We start from the raw sequence: 21,334 nt of genomic DNA, 5'->3' as shown, positions 1-21,334 counted from the left end.
TTTACATCCTTGGTTGGTTATGGGGTCTATACAGCTCCAATCTACTAACAGACAGATAGTGTTTTACATCCTTGGTTGGTTATGGGGTCTATACAGCTCCAATCTACTAACAGACAGATAGTGTTTTACATCCTTGGTTGGTTATGGGGTCTATACAGCTCCAATCTACTAACAGACAGATAGTGTTTTACATCCTTGGTTGGTTATGGGGTCTAGACTTCCATTAAACACCAGCTCCAATCTACTAACAGGCAGATAGTGTTTTATATCCTTGGTTGGTTATGGGGTCTAGACTTCCATTAAACACCAGCTCCAATCTACTAACAGACAGGCAGTTTTACATCCTTGTCATTCAGAAGGTCATTCAGAAGGTCATTCAGAAGGTCATTCAGAAGGTCATTCAGAAGGTCATTCAGAAGGTCATTCAGAAGGTCATTCAGAAGGTCATTTGTTGAATGGAAGTTCCAGTGTCATTTCACATTCAATTGCGACATTTACATAAGATTCTTTAATAAGAGATAAGACGATGTATTGCCCAACCCTTCATCCTGTACTGTGTGTTTTTAGATGTGATATTAATCTGTTTGGCTGACACGTCTAGAGAAAACACCTCTGCTGCTAGGCAACCACTGGACACCAAGACCTTGAGTTATCCATGGACACGAACGATTATCAACAACTATCATGGGTTGTTAATATGACTGGGATTATCAGCAACTATCATGGGTTGTTAATATGACCGGGATTATCAGCAACTATCATGGGTTGTTAATATGACTGGGATTATCAGCAACTATCATGGGTTGTTAATATGACTGGGATTGTGCCTTTGGTTTCTTGACAATGAAAGAAAGTTCATATGAAAACCAACAGAACTATGTGTATCCACTATGAAACCATGTTGTCTTGTTCTATCAACAGTTCTATGTGTATCCACTATGAAACCATGTTGTCTTGTTCAAAGTGATTTAAGTACCAAACATCACCTGAAGCTCTGAATATTGTAATTCCAACATCCGTTGTGTTTATTAACTATGTCCCGTGGTGTGTTGTTTTAAAGCGATAAAGTATGACGCCGCGAAGGAGGAGCGTTACCAGCAGGAGGCCAAGCAGAAGGAGCTGCAGCGCATTGAGGAGGCGCTACTGATTGCTGCTCGCAGAGGTGAGGAGACATGAGTTAAACTAGTGGACTGACATCACAGAGGTGAGGAGACATGAGTTAAACTAGTGGACTGACAACACAGAGGTGAGGAGACATGAGTTAAACTAGTGGACTGACATCACAGGAGTGAGGAGACGGGAGTTAAACTAGTGGACTGACATCACAGAGGTGAGGAGACGGGAGTTAAACTAGTGGACTGACATCACAGGGGTGAGGAGACGGGGGTTAAACTAGTGGACTGACATCACAGGGGTGAGGAGACAGGAGTTAAACTAGTGGACTGACATCACAGAGGGGAGGAGACGGGAGTTGAACTAGTGGACTGACATCACAGAGGTGAGGAGACGGGAGTTGAACTAGTGGACTGACATCTGCTCTCTCTACCTTGTCCTGCTGATGGTGTATTTAATCTGACCACTGCTCGCTCTCTCTCTACCTTGTGCTGCTGATGGTGTATTTAATCTGACCACTGGTCTCTCTCTCTACCTTGTGCTGCTGATGGTGTATTTAATCTGACCACTGCTCTCTCTCTCTACCTTGTCCTGCTGATGGTGTATTTAATCTGACCACTGCTCTCTCTCTACCTTGTGCTGCTGATGGTGTATTTAATCTGACCACTGCTCTCTCTCTCTACCTTGTCCTGCTGATGGTGTATTTAATCTGACCACTGCTCTCTCTCTACCTTGTGCTGCTAATGGTGTATTTAATCTGACCACTGCTCTCTCTCTACCTTGTGCTGCTAATGGTGTATTTAATCTGACCACTGCTCTCTCTCTCTACCTTGTGCTGCTCGCCTCACGGGACACACAGACTCTCAGACTGGAGAGCTGCTGTTTAATCTGGAAAGTGTTGTGTATAAGGAGCCTCAGCATGGTAGGTTCTGTTCTGTGGTGGACCAGTCAGGCATTAGGTTCTGTTCTGTTCTGTGGTGGTCCAGTCAGGCATTAGGTTCTGTTCTGTTCTGTGGTGGTCCAGTCAGGCATTAGGTTCTGTATTGTAGTGGACCAGTCAGGCATTAGGTTCTGTTCTGTTCTGTGGTGGTCCAGTCAGGCATTAGGTTCTGTTCTGTTCTGTGGTGGTCCAGTCAGGCATTAGGTTCTGTTCTATTCTGTGTTGGACCAGTCAGGCATTAGGTTCTGTTCTGTTCTGTGGTGGTCCAGTCAGGCATTAGGTTCTGTTCTGTGGTGGTCCAGTAAGGCATTAGGTTCTGTTCTGTTCTGTGGTGGTCCAGTCAGGCATTAGGTTCTGTTCTGTGGTGGTCCAGTCAGGAATTAGGTTCTGTTCTATTCTGTGATGGACCAGTCAGGCATTAGGTTCTGTATTGTAGTGGACCAGTCAGGCATTAGGTTCTGTTCTGTGGTGGTCCAGTCAGGCATTAGGTTCTGTTCTGTGGTGGTCCAGTCAGGCATTAGGTTCTGTATTGTAGTGGTCCAGTCAGGCATTAGGTTCTGTATTGTAGTGGACCAGTCAGGCATTAGGTTCTGTTCTGTTCTGTGGTGGTCCAGAGGCATTAGGTTCTGCACTGTAGTGGACCAGTCAGGCATTAGGTTCTGTTCTATAATGTAGTGGACCAGCTAGGCATTCGGTTCTGTTCAGTAGTGTAGTGGACCAGCTAGGCATTAGGTTCTGTTCTGTAGTGGACCAGCCAGGCATTAGGTTCTGTTCTATAATGTAGTGGACCAGTCAGGCATTAGGTTCTGTTCTGTAGTGGACCAGTCAGGCATTAGGTTCTGTTCTATAATGTAGTGGATCAGCCAGGCATTAGGTTCTGTTCAGTAGTGGACCAGTCAGGCATTAGGTTCTGTTCAGTACTGTGGTGGACCAGCTAGGCATTAGGTTCTGTTCTGGAGTGGACCAGCCAGGCATTAGGTTCTGTTCTGGAGTGGACCAGCCAGGCATTAGGTTCTGTTCTGGAGTGGACCAGCAAGGCATTAGGTTCTGTTCTGTAGTGGACCAGTCAGGCATTAGGTTCTGTTCTGTAGTGGACCAGTCAGGCATTAGGTTCTGTTCTGTAGTGGACCAGTCAGGCATTAGGTTCTGTTCTGTAGTGGACCAGTCAGGCATTAGGTTCTGTTCTGTAGTGGACCAGCCAGGCATTAGGTTCTGTTCTGTAGTGGACCAGTCAGGCAACCTCTGATGTCTGGTTGTCACTGTTGTTATCTTTGTCTTCAACCTATTCTGCATGCTCTGATATCTGGTTGTCACTGTTGTTATCTTTGTCTTCAATCTATTCTGCATGCTCTGATGTCTGGTTGTCACTGTTGTTCTCTTTGTCTTCAATCTATTCTGCATGCTCTGATGTCTGGTTGTTCTCTTTGTCTTCAATCTATTCTGCATGCTCTGATGTCTGGTTGTTCTCTTTGTCTTCAATCTATTCTGCATGCTCTGATGTCTGGTTGTTCTCTTTGTCTTCAACCTATTCTGCATGCTCTGATGTCTGGTTGTTCTCTTTGTCTTCAATCTATTCTGCATGCTCTGATGTCTGGTTGTCACTGTTGTTCTCTTTGTCTTCAACCTATTCTGCATGCTCTGATGTCTGGTTGTTCTCTTTGTCTTCAACCTATTCTGCATGCTCTGATGTCTGGTTGTTCTCTTTGTCTTCAACCTATTCTGCATGCTCTGATGTCTGGTTGTTCTCTTTGTCTTCAACCTATTCTGCATGCTCTGATGTCTGGTTGTTCTCTTTGTCTTCAATCTATTCTGCATGCTCTGATGTCTGGTTGTTCTCTTTGTCTTCAACCTATTCTGCATGCTCTGATGTCTGGTTGTCACTGTTGCACTGACTATCCACTAACAGCTCTTCCTCTGTTAATGCTGCGTTAATCATCAAGGATTTAAGATTAAAAAACACAAAAAGGGCTTCAAGAGTCTAAAATCTTTAAAACGCCATGAAAACAAACAGGGTAGGTAGGTGTGTTGCGTGATTGTGATACGTCAATGTGATTGTGACGCGTCAATGTGATTGTGTGATGCGTCAATGTGATTGTGATGCGTCAATGTGATTGTGTGTTGTGACAATAGTTTTGACCAACAGACATTATCTTAAATCTTCCAATGACTTGTGTGGATTTCAACCAGTACACATGATCAGCTGCCTGAGTAGCTTGTCCTGGTCATGATCAGCTGCCTGAGTAGCTTGTCCTGGTCATGATCAGCTGCCTGAGTAGCTTGTCCTGGTCATTATCAGCTGCCTGAGTAGCTTGTTCTGGTCATTATCAGCTGCCTGAGTAGCTTGTTCTGGTCATGATCAGCTGCCTGAGTAGCTTGTTCTGGTCATTATCAGCTGCCTGAGTAGCTTGTTCTGGTCATGATCAGCTGCCTGAGTAGCTTGTTCTGGTCATTATCAGCTGCCTGAGTAGCTTGTTCTGGTCATGATCAGCTGCCTGAGTAGCTTGTCCTGGTCATGATCAGCTGCCTGAGTAGCTTGTCCTGGTCATGATCAGCTGCCTGAGTAGCTTGTTCTGGTCATTATCAGCTGCCTGAGTAGCTTGTTCTGGTCATTATCAGCTGCCCGAGTAGCTTGTCCTGGTCATTATCAGCTGCCTGATTAGCTTGTCCCGGTCATGATCAGCTGCCTGAGTAGCTTGTCCCGGTCATGATCAGCTGCCTGAGTAGCTTGTCCTGGTCATGATCAGCTGCCTGAGTAGCTTGTCCTGGTCATGATCAGCTGCCTGAGTAGCTTGTCCTGGTCATGATCAGCTGCCTGAGTAGCTTGTTCTGGTCATTATCAGCTGCCTGAGTAGCTTGTCCTGGTCATGATCAGCTGCCTGAGTAGCTTGTCCTGGTCATGATCAGCTGCCTGAGTAGCTTGTCCTGGTCATGATCAGCTGCCTGAGTAGCTTGTCCTGGTCATGATCAGCTGCCTGAGTAGCTTGTTCTGGTCATTATCAGCTGCCTGAGTAGCTTGTCCTGGTCAATATCAGCTGCCTGAGTAGCTTGTCCTGGTCATTATCAGCTGCCTGAGTAGCTTGTTCTGGTCATTATCAGCTGCCTGAGTAGCTTGTCCTGGTCATTAGCAGCTGCCTGAGTAGCTTGTCCTGGTCATGATCAGCTGCCTGAGTTGCTTGTCCTGGTCATGATCAGCTGCCTGAGTAGCTTGTCCTGGTCATGATCAGCTGCCTGAGTAGCTTGTCCTGGTCATGATCAGCTGCCTGAGTAGCTTGTCCTGGTCATTATCAGCTGCCTGAGTAGCTTGTCCTGGTCATTATCAGCTGCCTGAGTAGCTTGTCCTGGTCATTATCAGCTGCCTGAGTAGCTTGTCCTGGTCATTATCAGCTGCCTGAGTAGCTTGTCCCGGTCATTATCAGCTGCCTGAGTAGCTTGTCCCGGTCATTATCAGCTGCCTGAGTAGCTTGTCCCGGTCATTATCAGCTGCCTGAGTAGCTTGTCCCGGTCATTATCAGCTGCCTGAGTAGCTTGTCCCGGTCATTATCAGCTGCCTGAGTAGCTTGTCCCGGTCATTATCAGCTGCCTGAGTAGCTTGTCCTGGTCATTATCAGCTGCCTGAGTAGCTTGTCCCGGTCATTATCAGCTGCCTGAGTAGCTTGTCCCGGTCATTATCAGCTGCCTGAGTAGCTTGTCCCGGTCATTATCAGCTGCCTGAGTAGCTTGTCCCGGTCATTATCAGCTGCCTGAGTAGCTTGTCCCGGTCATTATCAGCTGCCTGAGTAGCTTGTCCCGGTCATGATCAGCTGCCTGAGTAGCTTGTCCCGGTCATGATCAGCTTCCTGAGTAGCTTGTCCCGGTCATGATCAGCTGCCTGAGTAGCTTGTCCCGGTCATGATCAGCTGCCTGAGTAGCTTGTCCCGGTCATGATCAGCTGCCTGAGTAGCTTGTCCCGGTCATGATCTGCTGCCTGAGTAGCTTGTCATTATCAGCTGCCTGAGTAGCTTGTCATTATCAGCTGCCTGAGTAGCTTGTCATTATCAGCTGCCTGAGTAGCTTGTCATTATCAGCTGCCTGAGTAGCTTGTCATTATCAGCTGCCTGAGTAGCTTGTCATTATCAGCTGCCTGAGTAGCTTGTCATTATCAGCTGCCTGAGTAGCTTGTCATGATCAGCTGCCTGAGTAGCTTGTCATGATCAGCTGCCTGAGTAGCTTGTCATGATCAGCTGCCTGAGTAGCTTGTCATGATCAGCTGCCTGAGTAGCTTGTCATGATCAGCTGCCTGAGTAGCTTGTCATGATCAGCTGCCTGAGTAGCTTGTCCTGGTCATGATCAGCTGCCTGAGTAGCTTGTCCTGGTGATTTCAGAAAAGCCTCAGAAAGATGAGAAGAAGGACACGTTTGCTGAGAAGCTGGCCACGCAAGTCATCAAGAACCTGCAAGTCAAGATCACCAGCATCCATATCCGATATGAGGACGATGTTAGTTTCTAGAGCTGGGGGACCATACTCCTCCGCTCACAGCCTCCTCTCTCTTTGTCTCCTTTCCTCACCTCTCCTATAACCTTTCCTCACCTCCTATCATTGTCTTCTCTCCTCATCCTTCCTCATCTCCTTTCCTCACCTCTCTTTGTTTCCTCCTCACCTCATATCCTTGTCTCCTTTCCTCATCTCCTCTCGTCACTGGCTCTCCTTGTCTCCTCAACTCCTCTCCTCACCTCTCATTTCCTCACCTCATCTCCTAGTCTCCTTTCCTCACCTCTTCTCTCCTTGTCTCGTTACCTCCCTCACTTACTCTTCTTTGTCTGTTTTCGTCATCTCTCCTTGTCTCATTTCCTCACATGCTTTCCTAGTACTTCCTGTCTCCCAGTGCATTATGGGAAGTTGTGTGATTGTGGTTTGTGTGTTCCAGATATTAGACCCCCAGCAGCCCCTCTCTATGGGAGTCACCCTGGCTGAGCTGAGTCTACAGGTACACACACACTGGTTGACAAGATGTGACGAGTCTTTCTGATATCAGTCATTCTGCTCGTTCATTTTGTCTTGTGACTTTGTTTGTAGACGACCGATGAGAACTGGAAGTCGTGTATTCTGAACGAGGCAGCCAGGATCATCTACAAGGTAACAGCCGGTTTGGGGAGCGTTAAATGAATACATGTTGTTGTGATCTCTCATCATTCTGCTCCAAGGTAACACTGCCACTGTAGAAACATAGTCTGTAGCTCATTCATGGAAGGCCTGACAGATTTCAGGGCAAAGCTGTGCTGTATGTTGTTGATTTGTAACGTTGGGGTGACATTGTTGATATGACCCAGTGCCCAGTTGACTTCCTGTCCTCTCTCTGTTGACTTCCTGTCCTCTCTCTGTTGACTTCCTGTCCTCTCTCGGTTGACTTCCTGTCCTCTCTCGGTTGACTTCCTGTCCTCTCTCGGTTGACTTCCTGTCCTCTCTCGGTTGACTTCCTGTCCTCTCTCGGTTGACTTCCTGTCCTCTCTCTGTTGACTTCCTGTCCTCTCTCTGTTTCCAGCTGGGCCGTTTGGAATGTCTGTGCGCCTACTGGAACGTCAACAGTCCCATCTTCTATAAAGGCTCCCGGGAAGAAATACTGGTAATTAACCTCTCTGTCTTTATCAGGAAGAGATAGCGGGAATGAACCCCTCTGTCTTTATCAGGAAGAGATAGCGGGAATGAACCCCTCTGTCTTTATCAGGAAGAGATAGCGGGAATGAACCCCTCTGTCTTTAGTGGGAATGAACCCCTCTGTCTTTATCAGGGAGAGATAGCGGGAATGAACCTCTCTGTCTTTATCAGGGAGAGATAGCGGGAATGAACCCCTCTGTCTTTATCAGGAAGAGATAGCGGGAATGAACCCCTCTGTCTTTATCAGGAAGAGATAGTGGGAATGAACCCCTCTGTCTTTATCAGGAAGAGATAGTGGGAATGAACCCCTCTGTCTTTATCAGGAAGAGATAGTGGGAATGAACCCCTCTGTCTTTATCAGGAAGAGATAGTGGGAATGAACCCCTCTGTCTTTATCAGGAAGAGATAGTGGGAATGAACCTCTCTGTCTTTACCAGGGAGAGATAGTGGGAATGAACCTCTCTGTCTTTACCAGGGAGAGATAGTGGGAATGTACCTCTCTGTCTTTATCAGGGAGAGAGAGAGGTTCATTCCCGCTATGTCTTTATCAGGGAGAGATAGCGGGAATGAACCTCTCTGTCTTTATCAGGAAGAGATAGCGGGAATGAACCTCTCTGTCTTTATCAGGGAGAGATAGCGGGAATGAACCTCTCTGTCTTTATCAGGGAGAGATAGTGGGAATGAACCCCTCTGTCTTTATCAGGGAGAGATAGTGGGAATGAACCTCTGTCTCCATCAGGAAGAGATAGTGGGAATGAACCATCTCTGTCTCCATCAGGAAGAGATAGTGGGAATGAACCTCTCTGTCTCCATCAGGAAGAGATAGTGGGAATGAACCTCTCTGTCTTTATCAGGGAGAGATAGTGGGAATGAACCCCTCTGTCTTTATCAGGGAGAGATAGTGGGAATGAACCTCTGTCTCCATCAGGGAGAGATAGTGGGAATGAACCTCTCTGTCTCCATCAGGGAGAGATAGTGGGAATGAACCTCTGTCTTTATCAGGAAGAGATAGTGGGAATGAACCTCTCTGTCTCCATCAGGAAGAGATAGTGGGAATGAACCTCTCTGTCTCCATCAGGAAGAGATAGTGGGAATGAACCCCTCTGTCTTTATCAGGAAGAGATAGTGGGAATGAACCCCTCTGTCTTTATCAGGGAGAGATAGTGGGAATGAACCTCTTTCTTTATCAGGAAGAGATAGTGGGAATGAACCTCTGTCTCCATCAGGAAGAGATAGTGGGAATGAACCTCTCTGTCTCCATCAGGAAGAGATAGTGGGAATGAACCTCTCTGTCTCCATCAGGAAGAGATAGTGGGAATGAACCTCTGTCTTTATCAGGGAGAGATAGTGGGAATGAACCCCTCTGTCTTTATCAGGGAGAGATAGTGGGAATGAACCTCTCTGTCTCCATCAGGGAGAGATAGTGGGAATGAACCTCTCTGTCTCCATCAGGAAGAGATAGTGGGAATGAACCTCTCTGTCTCCATCAGGAAGAGATAGTGGGAATGAACCTCTCTGTCTCCATCAGGAAGAGATAGTGGGAATGAACCTCTCTGTCTCCATCAGGAAGAGATAGTGGGAATGAACCCCTCTGTCTTTATCAGGAATTATTATTATTTTTTTTTAATTTGACCTTTATTTAACCAGGCAAGTCAGTTAAGAACAAATTCTTATTTTCAATGACGGCCTGGGAACAGTGGGTTAACTGCCTGTTCAGGGGCAGAACGACAGATTTGTACCTTGTCAGCTCGGGGGTTTGAACTCGCAACCTTCCGGTTACTAGTCCAATGCTCTAACCACTAGGCTACCCTGCCGCCCCAAGAGATAGATCCTGTCTGTCTTTACTGCAGTTATCCTCCTTTATTGAACATTTTTTTTCAGTACGTTGTCACATGATACCTCACCATCCAATATATTTTATTGTTAGTTTATTCACACTGAAATGTATTTTGTGAAGTCAGTATACAAACACAATACACTATAATACATGCAGAACAGAAAACACTGGAAAGTTAGTACACAAGTCACACATTTTGTCTCCAGTGGGGTGTGGTCATATTGTCTCCAGTGGGGCGTGGTCGTATTGTCTCCAGTGTGGTGTGGTCATATTGTCTCCAGTGGTGTGTGATCATATTGTCTCTAGTGGTGTGTGATCATATTGTCTCTAGTGGGGTGTGATCATATTGTCTCCAGTGGGGTGTGATCATATTGTCTCTAGTGGTGTGTGATCATATTGTCTCTAGTGGTGTGTGATCATATTGTCTCCAGTGGGGTGTGGTCATATTGTCTCCAGTGTGGTGTGGTCATATTGTCTCCAGTGTGGTGTGGTCATATTGTCTCCAGTGGGGTGTGGTCGTATTGTCTCCAGTGGGGCGTGGTCTGGTCATATTGTCTCCAATGGGGCGTGGTCTGGTCATATTGTCTCCAGTGGGGTGTGATCATATTGTCTCCAGTGGGGTGTGATCATATTGTCTCCAGTGGGGTGTGGTCATATTGTCTCCAGTGGGGTGGGGTCTGATCGTATTGTCTCCAGTGGGGTGGGGTCTGATCGTATTGTCTCCAGTGGGGTGTGGTCTGATCGTATTGTCTCCAGTGGGGTGGGGTGTGGTCTGGTCGTATTGTCTCCAGTGGGGTGTGGTCTGATCATATTGTCTCCAGTGGGGTGTGTTCTGATCATATTGTCTCCAGTGGGGTGTGGTCTGGTCGTATTGTCTCCAGTGGGGTGTGGTCTGGTCGTATTGTCTCCAGTGGGGTGTGGTCATATTGTCTCCAGTGGGGTGTGGTCATATTGTCTCCAGTGGGGTGTGGTCTGGTCGTATTGTCTCCAGTGGGGTGGGGTCTGATCGTATTGTCTCCAGTGGGGTGGGGTCTGATCGTATTGTCTCCAGTGGGGTGGGGTCTGATCGTATTGTCTCCAGTGGGGTGGGGTCTGAACATATTGTCTCCAGTGGGGTGGGGTGTGGTCTGGTCGTATTGTCTCCAGTGGGGTGTGGTCTGAACATATTGTCTCCAGTGGGGTGTGGTCTGAACATGTTGTCTCCAGTGGGGTGTGGTCTGAACATATTGTCTCCAGTGGGGTGTGGTCTGAACATATTGTCTCCAGTGGGGTGTGGTCTGAACATATTGTCTCCAGTGGGGTGTAGTCTGAACATATTGTCTCCAGTGGGGTGTGGTCTGAACATATTGTCTCCAGTGGGGTGTGGTCTGAACATATTGTCTCCAGTGGGGTGTGGTCTGAACATATTGTCTCCAGTGGGGTGTGGTCTGAACATATTGTCTCCAGTGGGGTGTGGTCTGAACATATTGTCTCCAGTGGGGTGTGGTCTGAACATATTGTCTCCAGTGGGGTGTGGTCTGAACATATTGTCTCCAGTGGGGTGTGGTCTGAACATATTGTCTCCAGTGGGGTGTGGTCTGAACATATTGTCTCCAGTGGGGTGTGGTCTGAACGTATTGTCTCCAGTGGGGTGTGGTCTGGTCGTATTGTCTCCAGTGGGGTGTGGTCTGGTCGTATTGTCTCCAGTGGGGTGTGGTCTGGTCGTATTGTCTCCAGTGGGGTGTGGTCATATTGTCTCCAGTGGGGTGTGGTCTGGTCGTATTGTCTCCAGTGGGGTGTGGTCTGAACATATTGTCTCCAGTGGGGTGTGGTCTGAACATATTGTCTCCAGTGGGGTGTGGTCTGAACATATTGTCTCCAGTGGGGTGTGGTCTGAACATATTGTCTCCAGTGGGGTGGGGTCTGATCATATTGTCTCCAGTGGGGTGTGGTCTGGTCGTATTGTCTCCAGTGGGGTGTGGTCTGGTCGTATTGTCTCCAGTGGGGTCTGGTCGTATTGTCTCCAGTGGGGTCTGGTCGTATTGTCTCCAGTGGGGTGTGGTCTGGTCGTATTGTCTCCAGTGGGGTGGGGTCTGATCGTATTGTCTCCAGTGGGGTGGGGTCTGATCGTATTGTCTCCAGTGGGGTGGGGTCTGATCGTATTGTCTCCAGTGGGGTGGGGTCTGAACATATTGTCTCCAGTGGGGTGGGGTGTGGTCTGGTCGTATTGTCTCCAGTGGGGTGTGGTCTGGTCGTATTGTCTCCAGTGGGGTGTGGTCTGGTCGTATTGTCTCCAGTGGGGTGTGGTCATATTGTCTCCAGTGGGGTGTGGTCTGGTCGTATTGTCTCCAGTGGGGTGTGGTCTGAACATATTGTCTCCAGTGGGGTGTGGTCTGAACATATTGTCTCCAGTGGGGTGTGGTCATATTGTCTCCAGTGGGGTGTGGTCTGGTCGTATTGTCTCCAGTGGGGTGTGGTCTGAACATATTGTCTCCAGTGGGGTGTGGTCTGAACATATTGTCTCCAGTGGGGTGTGGTCATATTGTCTCCAGTGGGGTGTGGTCTGGTCGTATTGTCTCCAGTGGGGTGTGGTCTGAACATATTGTCTCCAGTGGGGTGTGGTCTGAACATATTGTCTCCAGTGGGGTGTGGTCTGAACATATTGTCTCCAGTGGGGTGTGGTCTGAACATATTGTCTCCAGTGGGGTGGGGTCTGATCATATTGTCTCCAGTGGGGTGTGGTCTGGTCGTATTGTCTCCAGTGGGGTGTGGTCTGGTCGTATTGTCTCCAGTGGGGTCTGGTCGTATTGTCTCCAGTGGGGTCTGGTCGTATTGTCTCCAGTGGGGTGTGGTCTGGTCGTATTGTCTCCAGTGGGGTGGGGTCTGATCGTATTGTCTCCAGTGGGGTGGGGTCTGATCGTATTGTCTCCAGTGGGGTGGGGTCTGATCGTATTGTCTCCAGTGGGGTGGGGTCTGAACATATTGTCTCCAGTGGGGTGGGGTGTGGTCTGGTCGTATTGTCTCCAGTGGGGTGTGGTCTGGTCGTATTGTCTCCAGTGGGGTGTGGTCTGGTCGTATTGTCTCCAGTGGGGTGTGGTCATATTGTCTCCAGTGGGGTGTGGTCTGGTCGTATTGTCTCCAGTGGGGTGTGGTCTGAACATATTGTCTCCAGTGGGGTGTGGTCTGAACATATTGTCTCCAGTGGGGTGTGGTCTGATCATATTGTCTCCAGTGGGGTGTGGTCTGATCATATTGTCTCCAGTGGGGTGTGGTCTGATCATATTGTCTCCAGTGGGGTGTGGTCTGATCATATTGTCTCCAGTGGGGTGTGGTCTGATCATATTGTCTCCAGTGGGGTGTGGTCTGATCATATTGTCTCCAGTGGGGTGTGGTCTGATCATATTGTCTCCAGTGGGGCGTGGTCGTATTGTCTCCAGTGGGGTGTGGTCTGATCATATTGTCTCCAGTGGGGTGTGGTCTGATCATATTGTCTCCAGTGGGGTGTGGTCTGATCATATTGTCTCCAGTGGGGTGTGGTCTGGTCGTATTGTCTCCAGTGGGGTGTGGTCATATTGTCTCCAGTGGGGTGTGGTCATATTGTCTCCAGTGGGGTGTGGTCGTATTGTCTCCAGTGGGGTGGGGTGTGGTCTGGTCGTATTGTCTCCAGTGGGGTCTGATCATATTGTCTCCAGTGGGGTGTGGTCTGATCATATTGTCTCCAGTGGGGTGTGGTCTGATCATATTGTCTCCAGTGGGGTGTGGTCTGGTCGTATTGTCTCCAGTGGGGTGTGGTCATATTGTCTCCAGTGGGGTGTGGTCATATTGTCTCCAGTGGGGTGTGGTCGTATTGTCTCCAGTGGGGTGGGGTGTGGTCTGGTCGTATTGTCTCCAGTGGGGTGTGGTCATATTGTCTCCAGTGGGGTGTGGTCGTATTGTCTCCAGTGGGGTGTGGTCGTATTGTCTCCAGTGGGGTGGGGTGTGGTCTGGTCGTATTGTCTCCAGTGGGGTCTGATCATATTGTCTCCAGTGGGGCGTGGTCGTATTGTCTCCAGTGGGGCGTGGTCTGATCGTATTGTCCTCATGACTGATGAATCCCTTACCTGGGATCAGGTCTTCCCTAGGTGTGTGTTATCTGTGATGGACTGCTCAGGTCTTCCCTAGGTGTGTGTTATCTGTGATGGACTGCTCAGGTCTTCCCTAGGTGTCTGTCATCTGTGATGGACTGCTCAGGTCTTCTCTAGGTGTGTGTTATCTGTGATGGACTGCTCAGGTCTTCCCTAGGTGTCTGTCATCTGTGATGGACTGCTCAGGTCTTCCCTAGGTGTGTGTTATCTGTGATGGACTGCTCAGGTCTTCCCTAGGTGTGTGTTATCTGTGATGGACTGCTCAGGTCTTCTCTAGGTGTGTGTTATCTGTGATGGACTGCTCAGGTCTTCCCTAGGTGTGTGTTATCTGTGATGGACTGCTCAGGTCTTCCCTAGGTGTGTGTCATCTGTGATGGACTGCTCAGGTCTTCCCTAGGTGTGTGTTATCTGTGATGGACTGCTCAGGTCTTCCCTAGGTGTGTGTTATCTGTGATGGACTGCTCAGGTCTTCCCTAGGTGTGTGTTATCTGTGATGGACTGCTCAGGTCTTCCCTAGGTGTGTGTTATCTGTGATGGACTGCTCAGGTCTTCTCTAGGTGTGTGTTATCTGTGATGGACTGCTCAGGTCTTCTCTAGGTGTGTGTTATCTGTGATTGACTGCTCAGGTCTTCTCTAGGTGTGTGTTATCTGTGATGGACTGTTCAGGTCTTCTCTAGGTGTGTGTTATCTGTGATGGACTGTTCAGGTCTTCTCTATGTGTGTGTTATCTGTGATGGACTGTTCAGGTCTTCTCTATGTGTGTGTTATCTGTGATGGACTGTTCAGGTCTTCTCTATGTGTGTGTTATCTGTGATGGACTGCTCAGGTCTTCCCTAGGTGTGTGTTATCTGTGATGGACTGCTCAGGTCTTCTCTAGGTGTGTGTCATCTGTGATGGACTGCTCAGGTCTTCTCTAGGTGTGTGTCATCTGTGATGGACTGCTCAGGTCTTCTCTAGGTGTGTGTCATCTGTGATGGACTGCTCAGGTCTTCCCTAGGTGTGTGTCATCTGTGATGGACTGCTCAGGTCTTCCCTAGGTGTGTGTCATCTGTGATGGACTGCTCAGGTCTTCTCTAGGTGTGTGTCATCTGTGATGGACTGCTCAGGTCTTCCCTAGGTGTGTGTCATCTGTGATTGACTGCTCAGGTCTTCTCTAGGTGTGTGTTATCTGTGATGGACTGCTCAGGTCTTCCCTAGGTGTGTGTCATCTGTGATGGACTGCTCAGGTCTTCTCTAGGTGTGTGTCATCTGTGATGGACTGCTCAGGTCTTCCCTAGGTGTGTGTCATCTGTGATGGACTGTTCAGGTCTTCCCTAGGTGTGTGTTATCTGTGATGGACTGCTCAGGTCTTCCCTAGGTGTGTGTTATCTGTGATGGACTGTTCAGGTCTTCCCTAGGTGTGTGATACCCGTGATGGACTGCTCAGGTCTTCCCTAGGTGTGTGTTATCTGTGATGGACTGTTCAGGTCTTCCCTAGGTGTGTGTTATCTGTGATGGACTGCTCAGGTCTTCCCTAGGTGTGTGTCATCTGTGATGGACTGCTCAGGTCTTCTCTAGGTGTGTGTCATCTGTGATGGACTGCTCAGGTCTTCCCTAGGTGTGTGTCATCTGTGATGGACTGTTCAGGTCTTCCCTAGGTGTGTGTTATCTGTGATGGACTGCTCAGGTCTTCCCTAGGTGTGTGTTATCTGTGATGGACTGTTCAGGTCTTCCCTAGGTGTGTGATACCCGTGATGGACTGCTCAGGTCTTCCCTAGGTGTGTGATACCCGTGATGGACTGCTCAGGTCTTCCCTAGGTGTGTGTTATCTGTGATGGACTGCTCAGGTCTTCCCTAGGTGTGTGATACCCGTGATGGACTGCTCAGGTCTTCCCTAGGTGTGTGATACCCGTGATGGACTGCTCAGGTCTTCCCTAGGTGTGTGATACCCGTGATGGACTGCTCAGGTCTTCCCTAGGTGTGTGATACCCGTGATGGACTGCTCAGGTCTTCCCTAGGTGTGTGTCATCTGTGATGGACTGCTCAGGTCTTCTCTAGGTGTGTGTTATCTGTGATGGACTGCTCAGGTCTTCTCTAGGTGTGTGTTATCTGTGATGGACTGCTCAGGTCTTCCCTAGGTGTGTGTTATCTGTGATGGACTGCTCAGGTCTTCCCTAGGTGTGTGTTATCTGTGATGGACTGCTCAGGTCTTCCCTAGGTGTGTGTTATCTGTGATGGACTGCTCAGGTCTTCCCTAGGTGTGTGTTATCTGTGATGGACTGCTCAGGTCTTCCCTAGGTGTGTGTTATCTGTGATGGACTGCTCAGGTCTTCCCTAGGTGTGTGATACCCGTGATGGACTGCTCAGGTCTTCCCTAGGTGTGTGTTATCTGTGATGGACTGCTCAGGTCTTCCCTAGGTGTGTGTTATCTGTGATGGACTGCTCAGGTCTTCCCTAGGTGTGTGTTATCTGTGATGGACTGCTCAGGTCTTCTCTAGGTGTGTGTTATCTGTGATGGACTGCTCAGGTCTTTCCTAGGTGTGTGTTATCTGTGATGGACTGCTCAGGTCTTCCCTAGGTGTGTGTTATCTGTGATGGACTGCTCAGGTCTTCTCTAGGTGTGTGATGGACTGCTCAGGTCTTCCCTAGGTGTGTGTTATCTGTGATGGACTGTTCAGGTCTTCCCTAGGTGTGTGATACCCGTGATGGACTGCTCAGGTCTTCCCTAGGTGTGTGTTATCTGTGATGGACTGCTCAGGTCTTCCCTAGGTGTGTGTTATCTGTGATGGACTGCTCAGGTCTTCCCTAGGTGTGTGATACCCGTGATGGACTGCTCAGGTCTTCCCTAGGTGTGTGTTATCTGTGATGGACTGCTCAGGTCTTCCCTAGGTGTGTGTTATCTGTGATGGACTGCTCAGGTCTTCTCTAGGTGTGTGATGGACTGCTCAGGTCTTCCCTAGGTGTGTGTTATCTGTGATGGACTGTTCAGGTCTTCCCTAGGTGTGTGATACCCGTGATGGACTGCTCAGGTCTTCCCTAGGTGTGTGTTATCTGTGATGGACTACTCAGGTCTTCCCTAGGTGTGTGATGGACTGCTCAGGTCTTCCCTAGGTGTGTGTTATCTGTGATGGACTGCTCAGGTCTTCCCTAGGTGTGTGTTATCTGTGATGGACTGCTCAGGTCTTCCCTAGGTGTGTGTTATCTGTGATGGACTGCTCAGGTCTTCCCTAGGTGTGTGTTATCTGTGATGGACTGCTCAGGTCTTCTCTAGGTGTGTGATGGACTGCTCAGGTCTTCCCTAGGTGTGTGTTATCTGTGATGGACTGCTCAGGTCTTCCCTAGGTGTCTGTCATCTGTGATGGACTGCTCAGGTCTTCCCTAGGTGTGTGTTATCTGTGATGGACTGCTCAGGTCTTCCCTAGGTGTGTGTTATCTGTGATGGACTGCTCAGGTCTTCCCTAGGTGTGTGTCATCTGTGATGGACTGCTCAGGTCTTCTCTAGGTGTGTGTTATCTGTGATGGACTGCTCAGGTCTTCCCTAGGTGTGTGTTATCTGTGATGGACTGCTCAGGTCTTCCCTAGGTGTGTGTCATCTGTGATGGACTGCTCAGGTCTTCCCTAGGTGTGTGTTATCTGTGATGACTGCTCAGGTCTCTGTGTGTACTGTTGCTGGTCATGCAGAGTAAACACAGGCACATCACAGATAAACGGATCAATGTCTTTCCTCAGCTCTGCAGACAGCATAATTGGTGCTGGCTCGTAGTTGCCTCAGGTTGAGAAGCATTATTACGTGATGTGTGTGTGTGGTGTGTGTGTGTGTGGTGTGTCTGTGTGTGTGTGTGTGTGTGTGTGACGTAGCCGTCTGACGTTCTCCCATCTGGAATGAAGTGTAACCAAGTCAGTGTTAACGTCAGCTATTCACATGTCTGAATCAGAGTAGCACTGCATCCATCCAGACACACCGCTGAAAACAGAACATCTTAGACGGGTTGGTGTTCGGCTGGGTCTCGCTGTGGCACTTTGGGACAACTGCTGATGTAAAAATAGCTTTATAAAAAGCATTTGATTGGATAATTGTTTATTAGAGGTCCAGTCAGTGATTGGTTGATTAGTTTATTAGAGATCCAGTCAGTGATTGGTTGATTAGTTTATTAGAGATCCAGTCAGTGATTGGTTGATTAGTTTATTAGAGATCCAGTCAGTGATTGGTTGATTAGTTTATTTGAGATCCAGTCAGTGATTGGTTGATTAGTTTATTTGAGATCCAGTCAGTGATGGTTTATTAGAGATCCAGTCAGTAGGTTAATTAATGTCTACAGTAGGTTGGTTAATGTCTACAGTAGGTTAATTAATGTCTGCAGTACGTTAATTAATGTCTGTTCTCCAGTTGTACCACTGTATGTGGTGTGTTGGATTAATGATCTGCAGGGCTTATTGAGGAAAATGCAAATGTATATAAAACAGGAGAGGAGAAGAAGAGCGTGTGAAAAGATGAGGGAGGAGAGGTTAGAGGTTAACACCGTCAGTGTTGTTGTTCCTCATACAGGGATCTATAATATAATGAGGGAGGAGAGGTCAGAGGTTAACACCGTCAGTGTTGTTGTTCCTCATACAGGGATCTATAATATAATGAGGGAGGAGAGGTCAGAGGTTAACACCGTCAGTGTTGTAGGTCCTCATACAGGGATCTATAATATAATGAGGGAGGAGAGGTCAGAGGTTAACACCGTCAGTGTTGTTGGTCCTCATTCAGGGATCTACAATACCTCTCCACTGGAAGACATTTTGAAGGAAAAGCTTACAGGGAAATGATGTTTAAAAACACATCCTGCCGTACTGTTTCATCAGTATTTAAACTGAATCTCCAAATATCTTAGATACGCGTCGGATTGATCCTACAGATATTTCCATCTTAGATACTTTGTCATAATATAATATTAATATATGCCATTTGGCATACATTTTTTATCCAAAGTGACTTAGTTTTTACATACATAGGTTTTACTTATGGGTGTTCCCGGGAATCGAACCCACACCCCTGGCGTTGCAAGCACGATGCTCTACCAACTGAGCTCCAGAAGACCAGAGTCAGGTCTGTGTGATTTCTAATCCTCTTCCTTGTCTTTGTGTCTGTCCAGGAAAAGCTGAAGGACGGCATCAGTACCAAGGACCAAGAGATCAAAGACTACCAATATAGTATGTACCATGAGTACCACACACACACACACCGCAAACACACACCAAACACCAAACACCACACCGCACACACCACACACACACCACACACACCGCAAACACACACCACACACCACACCGCACACACCACACACACACCACACACACCGCAAACACACACCACACACCGCAAACACACACCACACACCGCAAACACACACCACACACCGCAAACACACACCACACACCGCAAACACACACCACACACCGCAAACACACACCACACACCGCAAACACACACCACACACCGCAAACACACACCACACACCGCAAACACACACCACACACCGCAAACACACACCACACACCGCAAACACACACCACACACCGCAAACACACACCACACACCGCAAACACACACCACACACCGCAAACACACACCACACACCGCAAACACACACCACACACCGCAAACACACACCACACACACCGCAAACACACACCACACACACCGCAAACACACACCACACACACCGCAAACACACACCACACACCACACACACACACTTTCCATGACAAAAGACAGCAAAAGGTGTCCCTTCCATCAATCCATTTTTTTAAATTAAAGTTTTCGTTTGACTCTCCATGGCAACCAGCCAGCCAATCCAGGAGAGGAAACCAATTGTCATGTTGCTTTTAAATTTTGGATCCTTTTGTCTTATCCTCTCTGAAACCTAGTACACGTGTATACTGGCTGGGCGTGTGTACTGGCTGGGCGTGTGTACTGGCTGGGCGTGTGTACTGGCTGGGCGTGTGTACTGGCTGGGCGTGTGTACTGGCTGGGCGTGTGTACTGGCTGGGCGTGTGGGTCCTGTGTGGCTCAGTCGGTAGAGCATGGCGCTTGCAACGCCAAGCGTCGTGGGTTCGATTCCCGCTGGGGCCACCCATATGTAAAGTAGTGGCCCCAGCCGACCTGTAAGTCGCTTTGGACAAAAGCGTCTGCTAAATGGGATATATATATATATATATGTACTGGCTGGGCGTGTGTACTGGCTGGGCGTGTGTACTGGCTGGGCGTGTGTACTGGCTGGGCGTGTGTACTGGCTGGGCGTGTGTACTGGCTGGGCGTGTGTACTGGCTGGGTGTATATGATCCGTCAAGATGCTGGTCTCATATTAAAGTAGAATTCATAGGATGTTTCTCTCTCTGTCTCTCTGTCTCTGTCTCTGTCTCTCTCTGTCTCTGTCTCTCTCTTTCTCTGTCTCTCTCTCTGTCTCTGTCTCTCTCTGTCTCTGTCTCTTTCTCTGTCTCTCTCTTTCTTTCTCTCTCTCTCTTTCTTTCTCCCCATGCAGTTTTCAAACCCATCTTTGCCTCTGCTAAAATGGTAATCAACCCGAGTGCTGAGATTGAGCTGAAGTCTCCCAAAGCCAGCCTGCATCTGGAGGTTCAGAATGTAGCAGTAGAGATGACCAGACCACAGGTACACACACACACACACAGACACACAGACCAGACTCACACACACACACACAGACCAGACTCACACACAGACCAGACACACACACACACACACACACACAGAGACCAGACTCTCACACACACACAGACACACGCCAACTTAGAACATAGCTGATCAAACCTTCCTGGCGGTGATTCTGGTGACTTGAAGAAGAGTTTACTTCCTGTAGTTGATAATGTTTGTTTTGTCCTACTAAAACCTAGTTGAATGGACTGACAGAGCATCTGTATCAGAGCATCTATGTGCTTGTTTTGTCCTACTAAAACCTAGTTGAATGGACTGACAGAGCATCTGTATCAGAGCATCTATGTGAAATAGAAAGAAACTGAAGATCTTGTACAGCGCTGTGTACTACTCCCTTCACAGAACAGAGCAAACTGGCTCTAACCAGAATAGAAAGACTGGGAGGCCCCGGTGCACAACTGAGAAACAAGAGGACAAGTACATTAGTGTCTAGTTTGAGAACAGACGCCTCACAAGTTCTCAATTGGCAGCTTCATTAAATAGTACCCGCAAAACACCGGTCTCAACGTCAACAGTGAAGAGGTGACTCTGGGATGCTGGCCTTCAAGGCAGAGTTGATTTAAAAAAAAATCTATATCTCAGACTGGCCAATAAAAAGAAAAGATTAAGATGGGCAAAAGAACACAGACACTGGACAGAGCAACTCTACCTAGAAGGCAGGCATCCCGGAGTCGCCTCTTCTCTTGTTGACATTGAGACTGGACAGAGGAACTCTGCCTAGAAGGCCAGCATCCCGGAGTCGCCTCTTCACCGTTGACGTTGAGACTGGACAGAGGAACTCTGCCTAGAAGGCCAGCATCCCGGAGTAATCTCTTCACTGTTAACGTTGAGACTGGATAGAGGAACACTGCCTAGAAGGCCAGTATCCTGGAGTCGCCTCTTCACTGTTGACGTTGAGACTGGACAGAGGAACTCTGCCTAGAAGGCCAGCATCCCGGAGTCTCCTCTTCACTGTTGACGTTGAGACTGGATAGAGGAACTCTGCCTAGAAGGCCAGCATCCCAGAGTCGCC

The 21,334-nt window shown here is 48.4% G+C and overlaps 1 protein-coding gene across 1 annotated transcript in view; it reads left to right on the top strand.

The window, feature by feature from the left end:
- The window catches only part of LOC135532240 (intermembrane lipid transfer protein VPS13C-like), a gene marked incomplete at both ends in the record, with an annotated part of 108,959 nt that overhangs the window by 12,610 nt on the left and 75,015 nt on the right, over positions 1-21,334 (top strand). Inside the window, 8 exon segments of the mRNA XM_064959834.1 lie at positions 1,061-1,162; positions 1,973-2,035; positions 6,415-6,527; positions 6,958-7,017; positions 7,107-7,166; positions 7,573-7,653; positions 18,743-18,800; positions 20,132-20,259. Of these exon segments, the coding sequence (XP_064815906.1) occupies positions 1,061-1,162; positions 1,973-2,035; positions 6,415-6,527; positions 6,958-7,017; positions 7,107-7,166; positions 7,573-7,653; positions 18,743-18,800; positions 20,132-20,259 (665 nt within the window).

This window comes from Oncorhynchus masou, unplaced genomic scaffold (genome assembly GCF_036934945.1).
Source record: "Oncorhynchus masou masou isolate Uvic2021 unplaced genomic scaffold, UVic_Omas_1.1 unplaced_scaffold_1780, whole genome shotgun sequence".
Lineage (NCBI taxonomy): Eukaryota > Metazoa > Chordata > Actinopteri > Salmoniformes > Salmonidae > Oncorhynchus > Oncorhynchus masou.
Note: the sequence above shows the minus strand (reverse complement) of the source record. Positions and strands in the feature narration are given on the sequence as shown.